General features: G+C 30.0%; 2 protein-coding genes across 2 annotated transcripts in view; both read left to right on the top strand.

Moving 5' to 3' along the window:
- Positions 1-2322: 2322 nt before the first annotated feature.
- LOC136083534 (histone-lysine N-methyltransferase SETMAR-like) lies at positions 2323-3354 on the top strand. Its single transcript, XM_065802937.1, has one exon. The coding sequence runs from the start codon at positions 2323-2325 to the stop codon at positions 3352-3354; it is 1032 nt and encodes a 343-aa protein (XP_065659009.1).
- A 6615-nt stretch (positions 3355-9969) lies between these two features.
- LOC105846617 (gamma-aminobutyric acid receptor subunit delta) overlaps positions 9970-23247 on the top strand; it is a 43161-nt gene continuing 29883 nt past the window's right edge. The window contains exons 1-2 of the mRNA XM_065804154.1: positions 9970-10237; positions 22763-22857. Of these exons, the coding sequence (XP_065660226.1) occupies positions 10116-10237; positions 22763-22857 (217 nt within the window). The 5' untranslated portion in view covers positions 9970-10115. The remainder of the gene's footprint in view (positions 10238-22762; positions 22858-23247) is intronic.

Below are 23247 nucleotides of genomic sequence, written 5' to 3'. Positions count from 1 at the left end.
ACTATGAAGCCAAGCTGATCGGACTTTTTTGATAGATAATCGGTAAGACACTAACGACACGTTGGTGTAAAAATCTAAACACCATTGGCTTGGCGTGGATATGGGCCAAAAGATATCAAAGTAGGACATACTCCTTTTGAGCTTTGAAACTTTGAGGGTTCATATCTCCTAAGGAAATACTTGCACATCGTTACTTAAAGTATTTTTGAAAACTGCAAAGGTGAACAGTGTATGTTTAAAAATTATGTGCATATAAGCAGGAGCGTAGGAAGGTAAAACAAGTTGGGGATAGGCTAAAACGGATATTACGGGATGGCAAAGGCAGCCATAATCAGAATTTAAATGAAAAAAAAAAAAATTTTTTAAAAGTTAGGGAAGAGGAGATGTTGCCCCCTCCACTATCTCCTACCTCTCTCCTGTTCTTACGCCAGTGCATGCAAGAGCTTGGGGAAAAGTAAGCTGGCAAAGTATATAACTTTTACAATTAATGCGCTTTGCTAGATTATCCATAACAATCGTAGCCATAGGTCTGTCATGAAAAGTATAAGTTATTTTATATATAGATAAACTTCTGTTCAAAAAATAGCTACCTGCTTTTCTGGCCTTTATTGTTTACTCCATTTAAAAATATACTTGAAGGAATGAATAAAAATTCAAAATACTTATCTTTAGTTCCAAGAAAAGACTAGAGTTACATTTTATATCATACATACTTTAGGTATTAGTAACTTACCAGTTAATTCACTAAGATCGATTTTGTAGAGTTGTCACTTGGTCTTAAATTTGTCTTACGGTTCACTTGGTCTTAACTTTGTTTTCAGCTGCTAGTGAGCCTGCTCTGGACACATTTTCTTCCCACGCTCTTCTCAAGACATAAACATCTGAATTAATTTTTTTTTTTGCTTTGAAGAATGCTTTAACACTTTTCTTCTCATTAATGCTCATCCAATGATGTTTATGAAGTATTAAACCCCTTTTTTATTGATAGAATGGGATAACGGCAGATAATCAGAAAATTTTAGGTTCGAAATTTTTATTCTGTTGATTTATGAAAGTCTTGCTCTGCCATAAATTTTAACTCAGATTGAAAAGTGTGGTTTTCTGAATGCATTCTTCTAACAGCTTATAATCAAAAAATAATTCAGCACAACAAAATTGTGTACTTATAAAGATCTTCAGCAGTCAATAAACTGTTTCCAGCATCAACAAAACTCCTGACACATTTTGCTCCAGCTGACTCTCTATCACACTGATATCAGCTGACTGATATCACTGATATCAGCTGACTCTCTATCACACGTGACAGCTCATTGTAAAAATATCTTTAAGGAAGAACTATTTTGCTGTGCAAACTTTATAAAGGGCTTATTTTATCTAAGTTTATTTTCATTTTTATTTTATCTATTTTTATTTTCATGATAAGATGATGCATATTCTCTAATTATAAAGATTAAAATCATAAAGATTTTTGAAACAAGGAAAATCATTATTAACCAAAACAACTTCAGCGAGACAGATTATACCAACAAGAGTTTGCTATACAACTATATACAGCTACATACATCCACATACAGCAGTAAAATAGGCTTTTTTCCTTATTTGACCATCTTTAGAGAAGAAGAAGACAATAACATGTAAAGTTGTTCCTTTTTTTTCAAAAATACTTCTTAAAGCCATCGTGGAATTTAGCTGGCAAAATATTATGAGAAAAATCTTTGAGCCAAAGTCAAATCAAGTTGTTCAAGAGCCGTTATTTTTGCCATTTTTTGCTGCGCATCACGGATTTGATATTTCATATAGACTTTAACATCTTCTTCTGTTCTATTAAAGTTGGTAAATTAAAATTATTACGTATACGTGGTAAAAGTCACGTAGGTAAACGTGATGAAAGTCACGCATTCAAATATGGTTATTGTTTTTAATGACTATTGTAGTTTTGTAATTGTCATGGGAATTAAAACTTTTTATTTATATACGATTTTATATACTCGAAAAAGAAGGTTGAAAAACGCTCAGATAGTTAATTTTTAATATATTTTTATATAAACGAATACAAGAATGCAACAAGCTATTTCGGCTATTATGCCACCAGCATTTGATGGCAACCATCAACAGTTTATCCGTCGACTGCAAACATATCAGGTAACCAAAAAAGTTCGTGCGGTTTATCCTAATTGCCTATTTCTAAGAAATGTATTAAGAAAACTGGTTGTGGTGGGGGGATGATTTTGCATATAAATTAAAGCTTGTTTTAAGCAGAATCAATCGGTGTGTTTCATAAGTTTTATTAGTGCGTTTAAAATTTAAAAGTCTTAAGGGAGTATGGCTGTGTTAGATGCGATAATTCGCGCCTGTTTAATTTATGAGTTCAAACTTGGAACCAAAGCTGCAGAAGCTTGTCGTAAGATATGCGCTGCTTTTTGGGAAGGTACCATAGCAGAACGGACGGGTCAAAAGTGGTTTAAAAAATTTTCTTTTGGAAATGAAAACCTTGAAGATGAACCTGAAAAATCTGGAAGACCATCTATTGTAAACAACGAGGATATCAAGCTGGCAATCGAGCAGGACTCCAGTCAAACATTTCAGGACCTTGCCTTAAGATTTAATGTGTGTGATGAAACTATTCGTTTACATTTGCACCAACTTGGAAAACGTTGGAAGTTGAGCAAATGGGTACCTTATGAGTTGAGTGAAACAAACAAGCTACAGCGCTTAACCATTTGTTCTTCATTGCTTTCCCGCCACAATTTAGTGCCATTTTTTGACCGGATGTTGACGTGCGACGAAAAACGGATTATGTACTACAACAAAAAACGAACATTTCATTGGCTAGCCAGTAACGATCCAGTACCGATGACTCCTAAACCAAGCATTCACCAACAAAAAGTTTTACTGAGTGCATGGTGGACTACATCAGGTATTGTTCACTATGAGTTGGTACCAAGTGGACAAACCATTACTGCTGAGATATACTCAGCCCAATTGGACAGAGTTTCGGTTGCTCTTCACCAAAAACAAGCAGCTTTGACAAACAGAAAAGGTATTGTATTCCACCAGGACAACGCCAGACCGCACACCGCAAAAATCACGCCGGAAACTCTAGCATGTTTACAATGGGAGATTCTACCTCACCCTCCGTATTCACCAGTCCGTGCGCCATGCGACTACCACCTATTTTTGGCCCTGGATAATCATATGAGAAATCGACAGTTTCGAAATAGAGAAGATCTCGAAAATGAGATAATTCAATTTTTTAGCCACCAAACTCAAGACTTTTATAAAAATGGAATATACCAACTTGTTTCACGATGGGAGAAAATTATTCTTGCTGAAGGAGACTATTATTCAGAATAAACTTTATTAAAACTGTTTTTATGTGTATTTATTTATGGATCTGCAAAACCGCACGAACTTTTTAGGTTGCCTGGAATTGCAAGAATGGACATTGACGAAGCAAAGAGAAAAACGATAACATTAACATGTTTGCCATTACAGATTTATTTAGCATTAGAAGAACTATGCTTGCCGGCATAGCCAGAAGACGATTCAGTGACAATCATCGAGCCAAAGACTGCATCAAACAAATGCAAGGTTTAAAAAGAAAAGGGAGAATTTGGAAATAATGGCATCCAGAAATTCTCCCTAAAACAGCGTTGCCATCATTAAAAGTTAAAATAAACAGAGTGTTCCAAAAAGCATTAATTGATTCTGGATGCTCAATTACAGTGGTTCATGCTAAATCTACTCGTGGACTTGTTTCCAAAAGTTAAAAATTCATCACAACTTTGGGAGGAGTTGTGCAAGTGCTAGGTGAAATGGTAATCAAATTGGAAGTTGATGGAATATATCGGATGGTTAATTTGTTAATTGTAAAGGACAAACCATTCGGGTTTGATTTGATTTTTGGAATGGATGCTATTGAAAAATTCGGAGGAGCCGTAATCTATGGTGATAAAAACCGTACAATATTGGTGCAACCGTACAACCTATGGTGATAAAAACCATCCGAATGTTAGCATGTGACACGGCAAAATGTGGTGCAAAATATATAAGAAGTAAAGAGAACGAAATAAAAGAAAAGAACGAAATAAACGAAGAGAACGAAGTAAACGAAGAGAACGAAGAGAACGAAGTAAACGAAGAGAACGAAGTAAACGAAGAGAACGAAGTAAACGAAGAGAACGAAGTAAACGAAGAGAACGAAGTAAACGAAGAGAACGAAGTAAACAAAGAGAACGAAATAAAAGAAGATAACAAAATAAACGAAGAGAAAGAAATAAACAAAAACAGTATAAAAATATAAAAAAAAGTGGACGGCATAATGGAACTGGAATAAAGAGCCCGCAATTAATAATACGATCCGCGAATACAAGACGAGCAAAGAGCATGAACATAGTTACCGAAAAGAAATAAATGAATGGATCAACTCTGGCATTCTTGTGCCGTATAACGAGCAAGCATTGGGACCACCTAAAGTATTGATACCGCTCATGTGTGTTGTGCAAGAAAATAAAGGTAGAAAGATACTTTCTGGGAGACTTTCAAGCTCTCAACGAACTTGTAAATCGTCACACAGCAAATGCCGACGTTTGTCAAGAGAAACTACGTCGTTGGAGGAAAATTGAAAGTGCGAAAATTCTTGATTTTAAGAAAACCTACCTTCAAATTCACATTGACAAAAAACTATGGTAATATCAAACTGTGATTATAAATGGGGAACGGTATTGTTTTACCAGAATGTGTTTTGGCAACAACGTGGCTCCAACAAAAATGACTACAATTCTTCGTCACGTGCTCAATATGAATTCTACTGTGAAGAAAGCATGTGATAATTACATTGATGATATATTTGTCGATGAAAGTGTAGAAACAGCAGAAAATGTAGCGAAGCATCTTGAGAAAATTGGGTTGCAGTGTAAACCTCCAGAAGACCTAGAAAAACGACGTGTTTTAGGTTTGAGAGTAGAACGAAATAAAAATGGGGAACTGATATGGAAGCGGGACAATGTAGTACAATTCGAATCTTCAAATGCAGTCACACGATCACAGCTTTTTAGCAATTTAGGTAAACTTATTGGACATTACCCGGTGGCAGGAAGTTTGCGTTTACAAGCTTCATACGTCAAACGGTTAGCTGGAAATATTTTATGGAATGAGTTGTTATTAAAGATGCAGCATGGCTAGGACCGACGAGTGATACGCACCATATTAATATAAGTGAACTAGATTCGATACTTTGAGGCTTAAATTTAGCCAGTAAATGGGATATAAAAGAACTCACAGTATACAGCGATAGCAAGAGCACCGTGGGATGGTTAAATGCAGTTTTAAAAGAAGAATATCGCGTAAAGACTAGGGAAATTTCTCAATTGTTAGTACAACGACGGCTGAATACGATAAAGGAAATAGCAAAAGATATTTAGATTATTGTACAATTGATTCCATCTGAACTAATCTGGCCGATCGACTTTCACGAATCCTTCAAAAATGGTACAGAACAGTGTGGCGTAAACTGGTAACCAAAACAGCGGCTGAAATTATTGGAAAGCTGGAAGAAATATTTTCCTTATTTGGACCGCCAGTTTGCCTTCTAATGGACAATGAATTTCGTCTACACACGCTAACAAGGTTTGCTGACGAATGGGACGTTGTTTTAAAATATCGAGCAGCTCATCGAGCTCAAGACAATAGTATCGTTGAACGCATACACAGAACAATTACAAGAACAGTCGCCCGCTCACGTTGCTCAATCGCTCTGGCGATTAGCTGTATAATGATTTACAGTATAACTGTACAATGAGACGATATCATCAAACTGTAGTAAAAGTCCATCGCAGCAATTTAAGCAAAAAACAACGTCGTTTATTCCTGGTGTCGATACACGTAAGAAAGCCAAAAAATATGAACTAGACAACATATTCAAGGAAGGTGACAGTGTTTAGGTTAAACCAGCTCAAGAGACAAAATGTGATCAGTCTTGGATACCTGGTATCGTACGGAAGCAAAATACATGGTCGTTTGACGTCGAAACCGCAAATGAAAGGGAAAAAAATGAAAGTGACAATCCAAATTAGAATTTTTACTACATTTAGGAGGATAATTACTCTTTAAATACATTTTACCCTTTTCAAGGAGTTTATTAACATTTTTATACTCTTGGAGCCGAAAGTTTGGAACACACATTTATCACTTGAATTTATTGTTAAGTTGAAGTTTAGAACACACACTTATCACTTGAATTTATTGTTAAGTACTTTGTTACATTAAAAAGCTAAGAAGGTAATTTTTATCAAGTAATTTTGTACAGTTTTGTTATAAAAAACGAAACTGTACAAAATTATAGTACTAGTTGTTAGAGATAAAAAGAAGCTGTTGCTAAGCATATCTGTACCGTTATTAGGGTATTAGGTTAGTTAAAAATTGGTTGGGATAATCTAGCATAACTTGCTTCTTCTTACTGGTTCCTTGCATGTATATAACTTTTTTACAAGGCAAACAATCAATGATTGCCTTTGAGTTTTTTAAAAAACTTTAAGAAACTATGTGAGAGTAAGAGGCTTAGGAGTTAACGCTTAAAGTAAGGGTAAAATTTAAAATTTAGCGGTTTCGAACCATGATTTCTAAACAACAAAAAGTGTAACTATGTTTATTTTTTATTTTTACTGTAGAAATTTTTCCAAAAAAGAAGAAGAATAAAAAAGAACTTTGTCTCTCAAACTCATGTTGCTAAAAATGCTCCTCAAAGTAGCATTTGCACTCCATGCACAAATATTTTCGCAAAATAGGCCAAATTTTATGACCCAACATCTCTGCAATAAATCGAAATTTTCAAAAATAAAATGACAGGTGACCTAATTTAATTGTTTTCTACAAAATATTTGAAAATGAAGACAATGTGAAGACGCCAGACCTTGCCTATGTTTCTTAAAGACCTTTATATTAAGAAGACTTTAAAGTGAATGAAGGCAATGAGTAAATTTCCTAATCAAGGAAAATGATTTAATACTGACATAAATTTCTGTTTTCATATTCACTATGGAAGCTTTTGCCACTAATGACAGGTTTAAATTCCGTATAAAATCAAGTGCTGTAACTGCTGCGTCGTTTTCACGTTAATGCGTAAAAGTGCTAATTTTGTAATCATAAGAGTATAGAGTGCTGATTTTGTAATTGTAGGATCTGCAGTTTGATTCTCTTTTTGTTAATAAAAGAAGCAACAGTAAGAAATATCCTTAAATAAAAGATCGTGGTGATCTAAAACTACATCAATCCTGAGTAACAAGACCAATTCTGAGTAACTAGACTAATTCTGAGTAACGAGATCAATCCCGAGTAACCAATCAGCCCTAAGTATCTTAATTGAATACTATAAGAATGACAACCCAAAAGAGTAAAATTTGTTGATTTGTCAGCATTTTAATCAAAACACATTGAAAAAAATTTACTTTGATAAATAATATTTTCCATGTTGTTTATTTTTTATTTTTATTTACTCTTTATTATTATTATATAAGAAATAGTCATAAAGACTAATCCAAAGTAGCATCCGTTATTGATCAACATTTTCGCATACCGAAGTATTACTTAAGCGTTGAGTCTGTGGCGACTGGATTTGAACTCGTATTGCACAACAGTCCGGGTTTTAACAATTCGTTTGACGCTCTAACCAACTGAGCCACAAGTAGGTTGTTAACTTTCCTTTTAGAGTGAGATTTTCAAAATTTGTTTGAAGTGTTTCAAAATTGTGGATTGAATTCTTTAATTATAAGTAAACACAAAGCGTTCCATAATTGATGTTCCATAGTCCTCCTTTAACATTGATTATCAAGATAATAAGTTAATTTTTTTTTTATGTTTCTTAAAAAACATTTTTATAATTTATTTTTATTTTACTAGTAAAGTTATTTTTATTTTACTAATAAAGTTATTTTACTGATAAATATTGAGGTCAAAAAAAATTGATATTATTGTTTTTTTTTAGTGCAAAACTTTTTGTGCAAAAAATGCTAAAACATAGCAGTTCCGCTAATAGTTGTTTATATTTATCTAAATATATATATATATATATATATATATATATATATATATATATATATATATATATATATATATATATATATATATATATATATATATATATATATATATAACTTAATTATTTAATAATATTGAGCACTGTAACATTTACAAGAGTCTTCGTATTATTACATCAAAATACTTAACCTCGATTATATTTTCTATATCAATACAAAAAAAAAAAAAAAAAAAAAATATTTAAATTAATAAAACTTATGACTATGTAAAAATGGATCTTCATACTTTAATATTTTTATTATTATTTTTTAGCTATTAACGTGCTTTTGATTAATATTATCGAACCACAAACTCTTAGTTTTGAACCAAAAGTCAAACCACTGCCCCATGGCTGCTTATATTCTCCATCGTGTCATACTTTATACTATTCATCATATGTCATACTTTATGCTTAATTATATAGAGTATTTATTTTTTTCATTAGTTTCAATAATAAATTGACTATCATTTTTTATTTTCTTTATTTGACAACGAGCTGACTTTACTTAGAATAATGTTTTAAGTAAAAATTTTGGTTAACTGCAATTTTAATGAGGGTTTAGTAGTCCTTTTTTAAAAAACACGCCACAAAAAAACGTTGTTTGCAAGTAAATATGGAGCTTCTTATATTTTACTTAGGTTAGAAGTTGCTTGAGTTAAAAATATCATTGTCATTAGTAGCACTGGGAACTAAAGAAAAGTAAGACTCGTTAGCAATGCACAATTTTCCTCACAGATTCTGATAGATACAATCACATCTATGCGAGGTGTTCTGTTTATTTTTTTTATATTGATACTTTTTTCATTTTATAGCAACTCTTACTTGACTTTTCAACGAGTAATTGACCAGGGCTGTGTATAGATAATCTATTACAGTTTCAAATGTTCAATTTATCTTAAGCTATACGGGTTAGTTATAAGAAGGCATTTTCTATACAAAACTTGATGTATCTAAAGAAAGAGTGTTAAATTTGTTACAAAAACAAAAGTGAATTCAATAAAGCTTGTTGGTGTACCCTTGAACTTTTTACCAATTTTTATTGAAAACTCGCTGTCATCATAAAATAAATAAAATAGAAATTTGAGTTTCATTGATATTACTATTATTTGATTTATTCGCATGTAAAGATAATTGTGTTAAATTCAATTTAAAAATTCAATTTAACCCTGAATTTAACCCTAAATTCAATTTAACTCTGAAAAGAAAAGACAAAATGGCGGCATAGATAATATCAAAATTTTCTAATGTAAAACCAAGGTAAGTAAGATGAGCAGATAATACGATCAAAAAAGAATATGTTATTAATTCTTTTAAAACTAGATGATTATTTTGACATATTTTGATGAACATTGTTTTAAGACATATTTTTCTAAAGCACGTTGTTCTAAAACACATTGTTCTAAAACATTGCTTGTAAACTTTAAAAATATAATCAAACTCGTTAGCTGGACAAATTTATATTCAAAAAATAGGAGGCGCTGGTTAGTTGTTTTTGAAACACCTCAACAATAACCGGATTTTGCTGTAACACTAAATTTTGCTCTTTCTTCACAGGAATTAAGGCGGAACATTTATAAATAAAAAAACAACGAATAAACAATAGATATTAAACTAGAATTAAAAAGCTATAAATATGCTAACTATACTTAAGAATAGAATAATGTTATAACAAAAAATAATAAAACATTTCTTTAAATTTTTTATAAAATTAAATTTTATAACTTTCTTTAAGTATTCTGATTATAATTAAACAGGTGTGTTTAAAAGACAAAATAAAACTCAACTATTTCATTCGATATTAAAATTCATTATACAAAACTGATTGGTTCTAACATTCAAGTTGTTGCTTTTAAAAATAAAAGCAATATAAAAAGAGAAAGTTATGCGCTTATCTCTTTTACTGGATCAATAATCATTACGTCATATTAAGTAGCATTCCCATTTTATTAAAGTGTAAAAAAATAATTAATAAACTTTTATCAAATTCCAGTAATTGTTCAACAATTTTTAACTAAAGTTTTTATCATTACACAACGCTGCTATGAAGATTTTCCGAAGTATTTACGTAACAATCGTTTTGAACCATTTTTTTTTTTTTAAATCTTATGGTTTGAATATTTCCACGGTCAGCGAAAAATTGTTTAATGAGCAATTAATAATAGAGTGAGTCTTTTTTTTTTTTTTTACCTTATATCTTAACGTTAATTTTTTTAAACGTTTATTACGAGATAAATTATCTTTAAATTGTTTTTTTGTTTTTGAAGAGTTATATCCAATAATTTTTTTCAAACAATAATGTAATTATACACATGTTTTTTAAACAATAATGTACACATGAACGGGAAAAAAAACGAACGATGTAATTACAAATAATATATAACCTGTAATTTGTCTATTTGCAATTGCATAAATTGTAGTTAAGAAACGAACGATGTCATATGAAAATTAAGGCTTTGCTTAGGAAAAGTAGTATGTAAATTGTGGAAGTTGTAATTAAGAAACGTAAGATCTAATTGCAAATGTTTTATATGGCATTAGAAACTCATAAGATGCAATTGCAAAATACATAGATGACTGAGATGCTTTTAATATTAGCCGACATCTGCATACATACATATTCTCACACGTTCACCCGTTATAATAAAATAAAAAGTCATTAAAATGCAATTTGGCGTTTGAATGCGTGGTTATAACCGGAAAAATTTGGAAGTATGTCAATTAGAACTATGTCATTTTTGATGAGTTTAATTGAGAATTGAAACATGAATTGGGTAGTTTTAAACAAATAATCCAGCGACTCAAGAATGAATAATAAATTAATTACAAATTATTTATTTACAAAAATTATAAGAATAAGTTTGAACACCATTCAAAAATCACTGCAAAGTTTAGTTAAATATCAACTTGGACGTCTGCCATATTTAAAACCATGATGGTTTTGTTTCGCACGTGTAAAATTACCTCCTTTTGTTTGACATTTTTTTACCGTGCAGCAACTATGAAACTTACTACACAACTGTGAAACTTACAACGCAACTGTGAAATTTAGTACGCAATTGTGAAACTTACTACGCAATTGTGAAACTTACTACGTAACTGTGAAACTTACTACGCAACTTTGAAACTTTAAACGCAATAACAACATTTTCTAAATCTGTTGTTGGAGACTGAAGATGATATGCTGATTTTTAATTCCGAATATAGAGGCAATGCAGTTCGAATTTTTGACATTATTTTTAATTTTTAATTATGAGTTTCACTGGGTTTAAAAATAAACATCATGGTCCGAAACGTAAAAACTGAGCTTTTAAAAGTGTGTTAATTTTTAAAACAAGAATGACGATGAACATTATCTAATACAAGGACTACATTCTTTAGAGCAGAGTGAGGATAATTGAGTATAGGGTTATTTTGACCAACCCCTCTAAAGCTCAAATGAGACATCCAGTGCACCCTTGAACACAATAAAAAAAAACGCATTAATATTGCTTCCTTTACACAAGAGCTATTTTCTCGCACTTCTAATGAAAACCAACTTTCTTGCAAACATTTTTTTTTTCAAGCCAGATTTTCAAATCCATTTTTTTCTTTTATTTGCTAAAGCCAGATTTTCATTCTCATTCTTCTTATTCTAAGTAACGCAACTTGAATTCTAATCTTTCATAAGTTCAGGTTTATATTTAGTTGTTTTACAAAAGAAGTTTTGAACCTTTTTTTATAAAATTCCTTTCAAAGTTTTTAATCTAGGTTACTTTTTCTACAATTGCTTCGGCGGGGATGATTGGACCAATAAATGTTTATTTTGAACTTTGTACAAAATGTATATATATATATATATATTTTTATTGGGTTTAAATGCAAAACCTATAGATGCAATAATATGTATTATTGACAATTTTTATAAGTTACCTTTTTCGACGGTTACTGATGGGGAATCACCAAATATCACCAACTTGATCTTATAAAAATATTATTAAACTAGCAGAAAACCCGTAATACGGGTAATGGTCGGTCAGTTACATAACTAACTTATAGTGACTGTTTTCCATAATTTAAAGTTGCGAAACCTTAACTAATACCCTTTTAGAAAAACACCTTCAAATTAAAAAAATTAATCCATCTGTAAAATTAACATAAAAAGTTTGAGGAGGTAGAATAATTTATCAATTATTATTTAACATTATTTGAGTATTATAACTGACATATGTCATATCAGTGTAAGGCAGAACCATTTTCATTAAATCAGTAACATTTCGTTGAATCAGTAACATAATACACATCTAATTAAATACAAACCTTCATTGTCAACAATTTGGAATATTCTATTGATTCGATGTAAAAAATAAAAATAAATATGCTTAAAAACAAACTTAATAGAGATAATAGACATGTTAAAACATAAAAAATGTAAACAATTAAAATGATTAAACAAAATATGACCAACTTGAAAGGTATGATGAGATGTAATAGAACGGATATAATAGAAACGTGCTTTTTTAAATGTCTGGAAATTCAAAATTCCAGAACAGAAGAAAAACTAACTGCACTCAAGCAAAACTGCACATCACTAAGCGAAACAAAGAAACAGAGAGTTTTTATTTTTTATTTTTAATTAATTTTGTTCCATAGTATACATTTTCGTGATTACATAATAAAGATTCGTTAAGATTGAATATAAATCCAAAATATAAAAAATCGCAAACATAAATAATAAACAAACTTCTGTAATACGGACTGTAAGAAGAACGCGGGAAACTTGCAGAAGACCAAAAGGTCTTATCATCAAGAACCACTTTACATTGTCATATATATATATATATATATATATATATATATATATATATATATATATATATATATATATATATATATATATATATATACGTATAGAAAAATAAAAAATATTTACAAAATTTTTGCGTTAAATTGTTACATTATAATTGTATTAAAATGTAAGATAACAATTATACAAACATATATCGTTACTTTTTCTTAATATTACCACGTTTATTGCTAACGCAATGTTTGAAATATATATTAAAGTATATTAAAAAATAAGAGTTTGTATAAGAAGCTAGCAGTGAACAAATTTAGAAAAAATCAGTAAGTAAATTTTTATACTTAAAAATACTCTTTTTAATAGTTTTTTTTAAAAGCATTTAAGTTTTCAAGGTTAATAATATTTTAATTAAGTAATAAAAACCTATTCCAGGTATGAGGTGCACGATAAGTAATTTTAAATTGCTCAAGCTTAGTTTTGCATGAAAGCTCTTAAAGGGTACTATTTGTGCGCAACAGGTATTTATACTCTGGCTTTTGTTTGTAAAGACCACAGAAAATTGAAGGAGTTTTTTGCATTTTACTATTATACATAAGACTTAGAACATTATATATATTTAGTTCAAACAATGTTAGTAAAGACATCTGTTCAAAAAGAGGGTTTGTGTGTTCTTTTTTATTTTTAAAATTAATTACTCGAATAGCATGCTTCTGTTTACGATAGAGAGGTTCAAGTTTGCTTTTATAGGTACTACCCCACGCTGTATTACCGTAATTTAAATAACTTTCAACAAAGCTATAGTAGATTTGTTTGAGTAGCGGCTTTTTCAATAAATGGTGTGATTGGTATATTATTCCGATATTTTTAGATAATTTACTACCTAAATAGGCGATATGTTTATTCCAATTTAGATTTTCGTCAATAAAAACACCTAAAAATTTAGTAGCATTATCCTTACTTATTTCTCTATTTTCAATAAACAATTTTGGAAGAGAAAATTCGAATTCTTTTTTTTTATAAGAAGGATGAAATAAAGAAAACTTCGTTTTTCTTGAATTAATAGACAGTATATTTGCCCTGAACCATCCAGAAATTTTTTCTAATTCTTGATTCAGTTCGTTTATAATTTTTCCGGAGATAAAAAAGTTGCTATCATCAGCAAACATTATAGTTGAAATTCTTTTTGATGCCCGATAGAGATCGTTAACATAGATTAAAAAAAGCAAAGGCCCAAGTATTGAACCCCGAGGAACACCACACTTTAATATAGAAGGATTAGAGAGTTTATTATCTCCATAGTATATAGATTGCATACGTTTATCTAAGTAGCTTTCTATCCATTTGTTCGTTTGACCCCTTATGCCATACATGTTAAGCTTTGATAATAATATTTTGCGGTCGACTGTATCAAAAGCCTTAGAGATCTACGAATACACCTAATGTAACTTCTCCGTTTGTAAAAGAGTTTTTTATTTCATCAACTAGGTGAAGGGTTGCGTGTTCAGTTGATGTATTTTTTTGAAAGCCGAATTGCTTGGAGTAAATAAGATTATTTTCTTTAAAAAAAGTATATACTCAATTGTGCATAATTCTCTCAAGTATCTTAGAGATGGCAGAAAGATGCGGTAGTGGTGTAGTGGTAGAGCGCTCGCATCATAAGCGAGAGGTTCCGAGTTCGATCCCCACCACGTCCCTGGTAGTACCGCGCTCAACTTGTTTCTCCGCGCAGCGGCCTTGTTCGTCAAGGTTCGTGTTTCGGAGTTATAGAGTTGAGAGAGGGTTATAACCACAATTAAGTAGCCTCCTTATCTGTAGTGGCCTTCTGGGCCTTGGGGAGGTGAAATAACAAAAAAAAAAAAAAAAAAAAAAAGTATTGATATTGGTCTGTAATTGCCTATTTCACTTGTATCTCCTGATTTAAAAATAGGTTTTACTTTCGCAGTTTTCAGTTTTTCAGGAAAGATACCTTCCTTTAAGGAGTGTTTAAATATTTTAAATAAAAGAACTTTAAGCTCGCTTTGGCTGTTAATTATAATGTTGCTATTAATATCGTCGATTCCGGTTGCTTTGTTTCTTTTTAGGCTTTTAAAAGCATTGTCAAATTTTAACATGGTTAGTTTTTCGTTATTCAATTCATTTTTATTACGATCTAAATATTTATCAAAAGATTTATTTACACTAGGAACTTGGGATGCAAGTTTAGATCCTATATTAACAAAGAAGTTGTTAAACTCATTTGCAATGACGTTTTTATCATCAATTGTTTTGTGGTTTCATGAAAATTTAGACTAACCTTTATTTCTTCAACTTTTGTTGCAAGTGTTGATACTTTTTTAGCGTTCTCTAAAATATTTTTTTCTACTTTGTCTAATCTTTCGTTTAAGGTTTTGGTGTTTGCACCAACGATACTTATAAAGTTGCTTTCTTGTTGCTTTAGCGCAGCGTCCGTCTCTACTTTATAGTTTGTAAACAAGTCTTTTATCATTTTTTAAATTTACACAAGTGTAAATGCCATAATATCAATAATATTTATTACCACTATTAATTTAAAAGTTTTTTGTTAATATGTATAAAACATTTTTTTGCCCTAAGTTATAATATATATTATATAATGTTATAAAAATATTATAAAAATATTATAATATTATAAAAAAAAATATGTTTTATATATATTAACAAAAAACTTTTAAATTAATAGTGGTAATAAATATTATTGATATTATTATTATAAATATTATATATTTATTATATATTATTATTATAATATTATAAAAAAAAAAAATGTTTTATATATATTAACAAAAAACTTTTAAATTATATATATATATATATATATATATATATATATATATATATATATATATATATATATATATATGTATATATATATATATATATATATATATATATATTTTCTTTGTTAATTTTCAACTTGCAAAAACACGTCCGCTCGTTACAATGAATGAGGAATAGAGTAACAAAAGTAAAAGCGCATTTAATTTTGGCATTACATTTTTTCAAATTACATTACGATATTCAAATTCATTAGCATATTCAATTAATTATGTTATGATTATGCAATTTTATTTGATGCCTAAAATTCAATATTATATTTTTTATACGCGTCTAACTCATTACGCAACTATTTAGTTTATTTACTAATATGTGCTGTAAACATATCTGGACATAAGAGGCAACTTGTCTTAACTCCATTATTTGTGAATGAGTTAAATACAATTGGATATTTATGTCGCATATTCCGTCTGGGCCATATAGCCTTCTAATCGTTATTTATTGCGGTTTAACAGGAAACCACAATCAATGAAGTCTTAAATCCATTTTATCAGCCAAAATTCTTAACATACTTTTTTTATTATACTATCAAATAAAATATACTCACAAAATATTATTTTATTTTGCTACCAAAAATGTTTTAAAATTGTTTTTAAGGGTTACGTTACGTTCATAGTTTTTAATGTGACATAACTTCATGCTTGTAAACCAAGCTGACCGGACCCGGGTCTTGTTAAGTCTGCTAAACACAAACCAATTCTATATTATTTGTATGGCCTCTCTATTTCAACAATTTTTAGTAGACGGTAATTTGATATAATAATTTGCTACCAATTACTAAAATTTCCTTTTGTTACTCGAAATTTAATTTTCTTAAATATTTTGACACTAATAAAGAGGTCTCTCCCCTCTTTTTGCTTTAATGTCGGCCAGGTGAGTAGAGTTATTTTTATTAAGAGTAATCAAGTTTTTGATGAAGACCTTTTACCAAAGTAGTAAAATGTTTTACATATATAAGAATTTTTTCAATGATTTACATATATAAGAATTTTTTCTAATTGCATATATTTATATCATTTTAACTAACAAAAATTTACAATAAAAGGAAATCAGGTTATTTTTTTTATTAATCGTATAAATGCGTCGTATCGTAAATCTAAGATAAAAAAGTAATGGAACTATAAAAAACATAATTACAAAAAAAAAACAAAAAAAAAACACCATATAAAAACTGAAAATCGATTTACCTATTTATAGTAACCTATTTTGATATTGCAGTTAATTTAAACATTTATTGAAAATGTAACTGGTTCAAAGTACAAAAAGTTTAACAATACTAAAAAAAAAAAATCAAGTTAATATATAAATTGTATTTTTAGCAAAATATTGTCTGGGCTTTTAGTAAATAAAAGCAATGAGTTTCAATAATGAAACTACCTATTATTCATTTTTAACAATAGACACCAACGGGAATGTAAGCCAAGTTGTCTATAAACACAAAACATCACAATAATAACATTACAACAATAACACATAACAATAGCACATAGCATATTTGCACCCTTGATCCTAAAATCCAGTGAAAACAACAAACCAACTTAAAATATGAAAGGCAAAATTAAAAAACCAATAATGAGTTAACTATACTTATCTTTTTACTAAACTTTAATAAGGTATATTTGTTTTTATATGCAATATTAGATATTCAATTGCTTCAAATTTAGGACATTAAAGCACCCTAGATGTAAAGATCAAGATTGCATACTCTCTCATACACATTACGATAAACATTAAAAAACATTGTTATGTGTTTCCAGAATATTTAAAAAAGGTTAGACACCACAACCTAGCTCTAAAGCAGTAACACAGCTTGGCACTAAATGCTGCCAGGTCACACCTCTGTTATAAGTAAACCACTTGGCAGGCAAGGTTATCAATCTTGCTCAAAATAAGGCATGCTATCGGAAAAATCTGCCCACTTTTCTTGCTCAAAAAAGGATGTAAGAAAGCTTAAATGTATTTAAATTAATATATTTCTGAAAAATTAAGACTGTAAAGATTACATATTAATAGGAAGAAAACAAAAAAAAATTAAGTTTTACAGAAAATTCTGACTTTCTTTTTGATGCCTCCCATAAGTTTCTGGACAGAGTGATTTTTGTAAGTTTTAGCAGCGTAATCCCATTTTTTCTTCAAATCTGTAGCTGATTTTACTGTTTTTCCACTTAATTTCAATTTCTTTTTTATGATAGCCCAATATTTTTCAATAGGACGTAATTCGGGGCAGTTTGTTCCTTTTTCGGAACCAACATCACTCCATTATCATCGTAAAACTTTTGAGCATCTTTTGAGTAATGTATTGTGGCTACATCAGGCCAAAACAATACTGAAGTACTTCTATGAGCTTTAATTAGTCGTTTTATACGAGAAAGACAACATTTCACGTATTCCGAAGATTTCATTGTGTCCAACCAAGCATGAATTGGCTTTTTGCCGCAAGACAAAGTGAGTGCCAAATCATCAATTTTTTCGAAAATTTATCAGTCATTACATACTTGTATTTATCACTCACATTTTCTCTTATTTTAGAAGCATAGTAGCACTGCCCAGGAATTTGTTTAAAATCCATTTTAACATAAGTTTTGTCATCCATCAAAATGCATCCATTACGTTTTGTTAACAAGTTGTCATACAACTTTCGAGCTCGACTCTTTGCGGTTGAATTTTGTCATCGTTTCGATTTGGCATTTTAACTACTTTAAAACTTTGATATCCAAGTCTCTGTTGCCATTTGTGTACAAAAAAATTGGAAACTTTCAGTTTTTTTGTTCGATATCTATCAGACCAATCAGGATGTTCTTCCAATGAAGTCTCCAACCGTTCGAGAGCTCTAGGATTTGCTGTGCGTTTTTTTCGACCACTTCCTTGTTTTCTCTGAATAGTTTTCTGTTCTGTAAACCGTTTAAGAACAGTATTTACAGTTCTTCTTGATATTTTTAATGATTTCGCCAACTTTCTATTCGATAAAGTTGGATTTTTTAAGTGTTTGTCCACAATCAAAAATCTTTGTTTAGTTTGCTCGGTTGACATTTTGAAACTAAATAATATTTTTAATTATTTTTTTCTGCCAAAATGTTCTATTATACAAACACTAACACACACAAAAAAATAATTTCCAAAAACTACCGTTAACTAGCTTTACCACACCGCAAAAGGTGGGCAGATTTTTCCGATAGCATGCCTTAATGCAAAGTCACACCACTTTAAAAACATGGAAACAACATAATTTAAACATATATACAACTATAAACCAATGACTTTATATAACACATATAAACACCTTTTATAACAATATAAAATGACGGATAAATTTATCAAAACTATGAAAAAAAATAAATAAATAAATTAAGTTATACAAACAAAATGTGCTCACAACCTACAAAAAGTAAATTTTCGAAATGAAAATCTAAAGACTATAAATTAAGAACATTGGAAAATATAGCATTATTTGTGTAACACTTTCCACCTACCATACCTTGAACGAGATGTTTATCAATTTTAAAAACAAACTATTAAATGCTCTAGTTCTTGAACATGCAACATAAAGTTGACCATGAGAGAAACACGATTTTTTGAGATATACCCCAACTCTATCAAATGTTTGAACTTAACATTTATTAATAGTCATTGAATAAGCCAATCTGACAGGAAACTGACGACGTTTCAGAACAAAAGGTAAATTAGAATCTGATGGAGCCAACTGAATTCGAGGAACAAAAACCCGTTTACCACTAGAAACACCTGTCAAAACCTCTGAATCAATATAATTATTTTGAAGAGCACAAACTTTCATTCGAGTACGATTGGATAACCCAGCTTTGAGATCTAAATTTCTAAGTAGCATAATTACACAACAGATTTTCAATTTTAAACAATGAGGTGGTATACCTGAAGGAGTTAAGCTGTTCAAAAACTCAACAGGAAAGTTATTCCTTTCATTAAGGTTATCAGTATCAATTTGATTAGCACTTAAATAAATTTTGACCTCACCCGGCAGACATTCAAGCACTTTTTCATTGATTGATAATGAATCAACATTAGTTGGTGTTAGAATAATCATTTTGTTTAGCATCTCCAAAAATCTTTTCAACAATTGATTCATTTTTTCTAATAATGCACTGATTCGGTATTTCAATGCATCCTTTAAAAGGATCCTCCTCTTTGACAGATATTGTTCCATTCCCGAGTTTTAGTAGCCTTTCGAAAAATTCTCCTTCCCCATCTTGTACTCTCATATCTTCAGTTAATGCAAACTTCTGCACCTATTGCCACTGTAAAGAACATTTTATACATGATTTTACTATGTCAGCTGGTTGTCCTCTTTTCACAACAGGCAAAATTTGCCTTAAGTCAAACAGGCAAAATTTGCCTTAAGTCACCATCAAAAAGAATGACTTTTCCTCAGAACGAAAAGTTATTGCTGCAAATATCTGTAAACAACCTATTAATAGCATTTAAGGCACGTTTAGGTATCATGGATATTTCATCAAGCAAATATAAAGCAACTTGTCTTAAAAAACGTCCATGTTTAGAGTTAGGAGTTACATTACATGTGCTATCATCCAATATTGGAACAGAAAGTTTGAATAAGCCATGCAATGTAGATCTATTTGTAAGTGGAGTTGCTGCTATGCCAGTCCATGCAGCTGTTGCAGATTTAAAGCCCCTAATTATGGTTTCAGCCATAAAATAACTATACGTAAAGGTTTTTCCACTACCAGCTGCTCTATCTATGAAAAACAATCTAGAATATTGATTTTCTAAACTTGGTTGCTCATTCAGTGCAGCAAGGATAGCATTACATACATTTAATTGATTGACATTAAGCAACAGTCTCATTTGACTGGCTTCGTCAATAGATTTGTTATTATTTTCATCAAATTTTTTTAGATTTAAACCTTTAAACTCATCAATAACAGGCAGATTGTAATCACCCAGCGTTTTACCACTTGATTAATGGTCTTTTCAATTTGACAAAGAGTAGCTTGTTCAGGTATTAGAAGTGGAACTGAGTTGTAAATGAAACCTTCCATCATAAAAGCTTTGTATGTATTCCAGAGATGTAAAGGATTATCAGGTTCACAAAAGGTCAAAATTAATTAAAACACATGCTTCACAAAACGTTTCAAGAACAATACCATAACAGAACGCACATCTTCCCAAGATGTTGCTCCTTTTGCCTGGAAAAGTAATAGTCTTAGAAAAAGTAATTCTCCATTTGGATTAACTTTATACATTCTTACTATTACCTTATTACCACAACTTTGTCTAATGTTCCATTTACAATGTTTATCATCATTATAAAGTGATAAGGAATGTCAACATACGAATAGCAATGTGCTCTTTCATTTTTTTAGTATTTAACTTAAATCATGCCGTTAGGTGCGTATCATGTTGAGCTGCGCGATCTAAAGCCATTTGTTCTGCTCCTTCTCTAAAATACACTAGTTGATTTTCAGGTAGATGAAATTTAAGGCGTATAGCAGTGTGTGATATATGACTTATTGGATACTCGAAAATTCGCCACAATACTTCAGGTGCATTAACATAACGACAATCTAAAAAGTGACCCTTGTATATGTATTTATACAAATATTTAACAACCTTAACAGACATGCAAGCTTCGACATTAATGTGAGCTTGATATTTCTTTGATCACCATGGATTGTAAGGTACCACCCAGCGGTTATCTGCATTATTACCTTTAATATTGATAACCAAACCATTATCACGACGTCTATAGCGTGGATAACCATTTTGAACTGCTACTGTGTTTGGATTAAATTCTTCATAATTTTTTTTGCTGCATACCCCATCTTCTATGCAGGGAGATTTTGGATTCAGTATGGCACATGGACCATGAATCATGCAAGTTTTAACAACGTCATGAAGATCACAATTAACAATCGGATCTGGAATTTCTGTAGATATTAAACTATTAATAACCTGTGTGTTTAAGCTTATCATCATTTGCAAAGTGAAGTAAAATATGAACATGTGGCAAACCACGCTTTTTAATTCAATAACCTGAACATATGTTACAACTTTCCCTAATACACCTTGCTTAAAAATGTCATTAAGAAGGTTATTTAATTTGAGTTTAAATACTCGAGTAGCCACGTCAGGTCTATCATTTGCTGTCTGAACTGGATATAATTTCCAGTTATCTCGCACCATTTTGGGTTGCAAGTGAAAGTACAAACAATTCTCTTTGCTTTTTTTTTCATATGAAATGTAATCCTCTTAACAAAATTTAACCTTTACATACAATAACATGTTACATGTCATGTCGGTGTTGGCACAAAATTTTAATTTATTTTCTAAATTTTCTAAAAAAGTACAAAAATAGTTAATAGCGTCACAAAAATTTCAAAGTAGTTATAACCAATTTTATGGGAATAGCATTAGTATAACTTTTTTATTGCATAAAAAATGCATAAAAAATAATTAGGCCTCATCCATACCCCTATTTTCCTTTTAAAAAATAAAATATAAGCTCAAAAAAAACAAAATGATGATTAGTTATCTTAATATGATTCTTTATGTATTTCTAAACTAATAAATAATAATTAAATTCCAAAAGGTAAAGAGTTTTACCTCCCTTGATAGATCTTTCTCTAATGACCGCGTGCATTTTGAGAACGCGCTCTTTCAAATTCAGAAAAGCCTTGTAACTAATTAAAACTACTTTATAAAAGAAAGCGATGCGACGTTGAACGTTGATCGTTTTACAGTATTAATATTAAGATTTTTTTTCTGTTATTATTATCAATGTACACCCATGATATTTTTTTCAATTAAATAAACATAGTTTCTTGTTATATTAAATTTTCTGTGATGTTTTATAGCGTTTTGTTATATATCAGTTTTTTTTTAAATAAAAATTTGCCCAATCATCCTCAATCTCCTCTGAATAATTATAATATGTGACCTGCAGGTAAAACATTGCATATTTACATACTGTATTTCAAAAGGGTTTAATAGGCTTTATATGTTTTCCATAAAATAAAAATAATCTTCAATAAAACTAAAACTCGTTGTTGTTATCTTTATAGAAATTCAAATTTATTTGGAGATGAAATGCATACTCAACCAGAAGTCGCGCTTGAGTTCGTTATGAAAAACTACAATAAATTAGTCAAGCCAAAAGGTGTTTTGCTTATAACGTTTTATTATATAGGCATATTTTTATTATATTACAGGTACGTGGTTATATTATGACTCGCATTCAAAGAATTAAAAAAAAAAAAACAGTTTTTTTATCTAATTTTTCTAACTTCTAAAAATAAAAAAATGTTTAAAAATCTGAAATAGTTTAAACTTTTTTATTATACTGAATACTGAAAAAAATACTGAACTATCAAATAGTTCAGTATTTTTACAATAATCTGAGTTAGTAAAGATTTTAGGGTATAGTTGGAAAAAAAACATTTATTTTTATCAAATTATTTTTGTTTATAGCAATATTATAGTTTATTGGCATTTGTCGGTTGAATAAAAGTCTTTAATGTGTTTAAAAAAAAGTCTATAACAAAATTTA

Source organism: Hydra vulgaris, chromosome 08 (assembly GCF_038396675.1).
Source record: "Hydra vulgaris chromosome 08, alternate assembly HydraT2T_AEP".
Classification (NCBI taxonomy): Eukaryota; Metazoa; Cnidaria; class Hydrozoa; order Anthoathecata; family Hydridae; genus Hydra; species Hydra vulgaris.
This window is presented reverse-complemented; position numbering and strand designations above follow the sequence as displayed.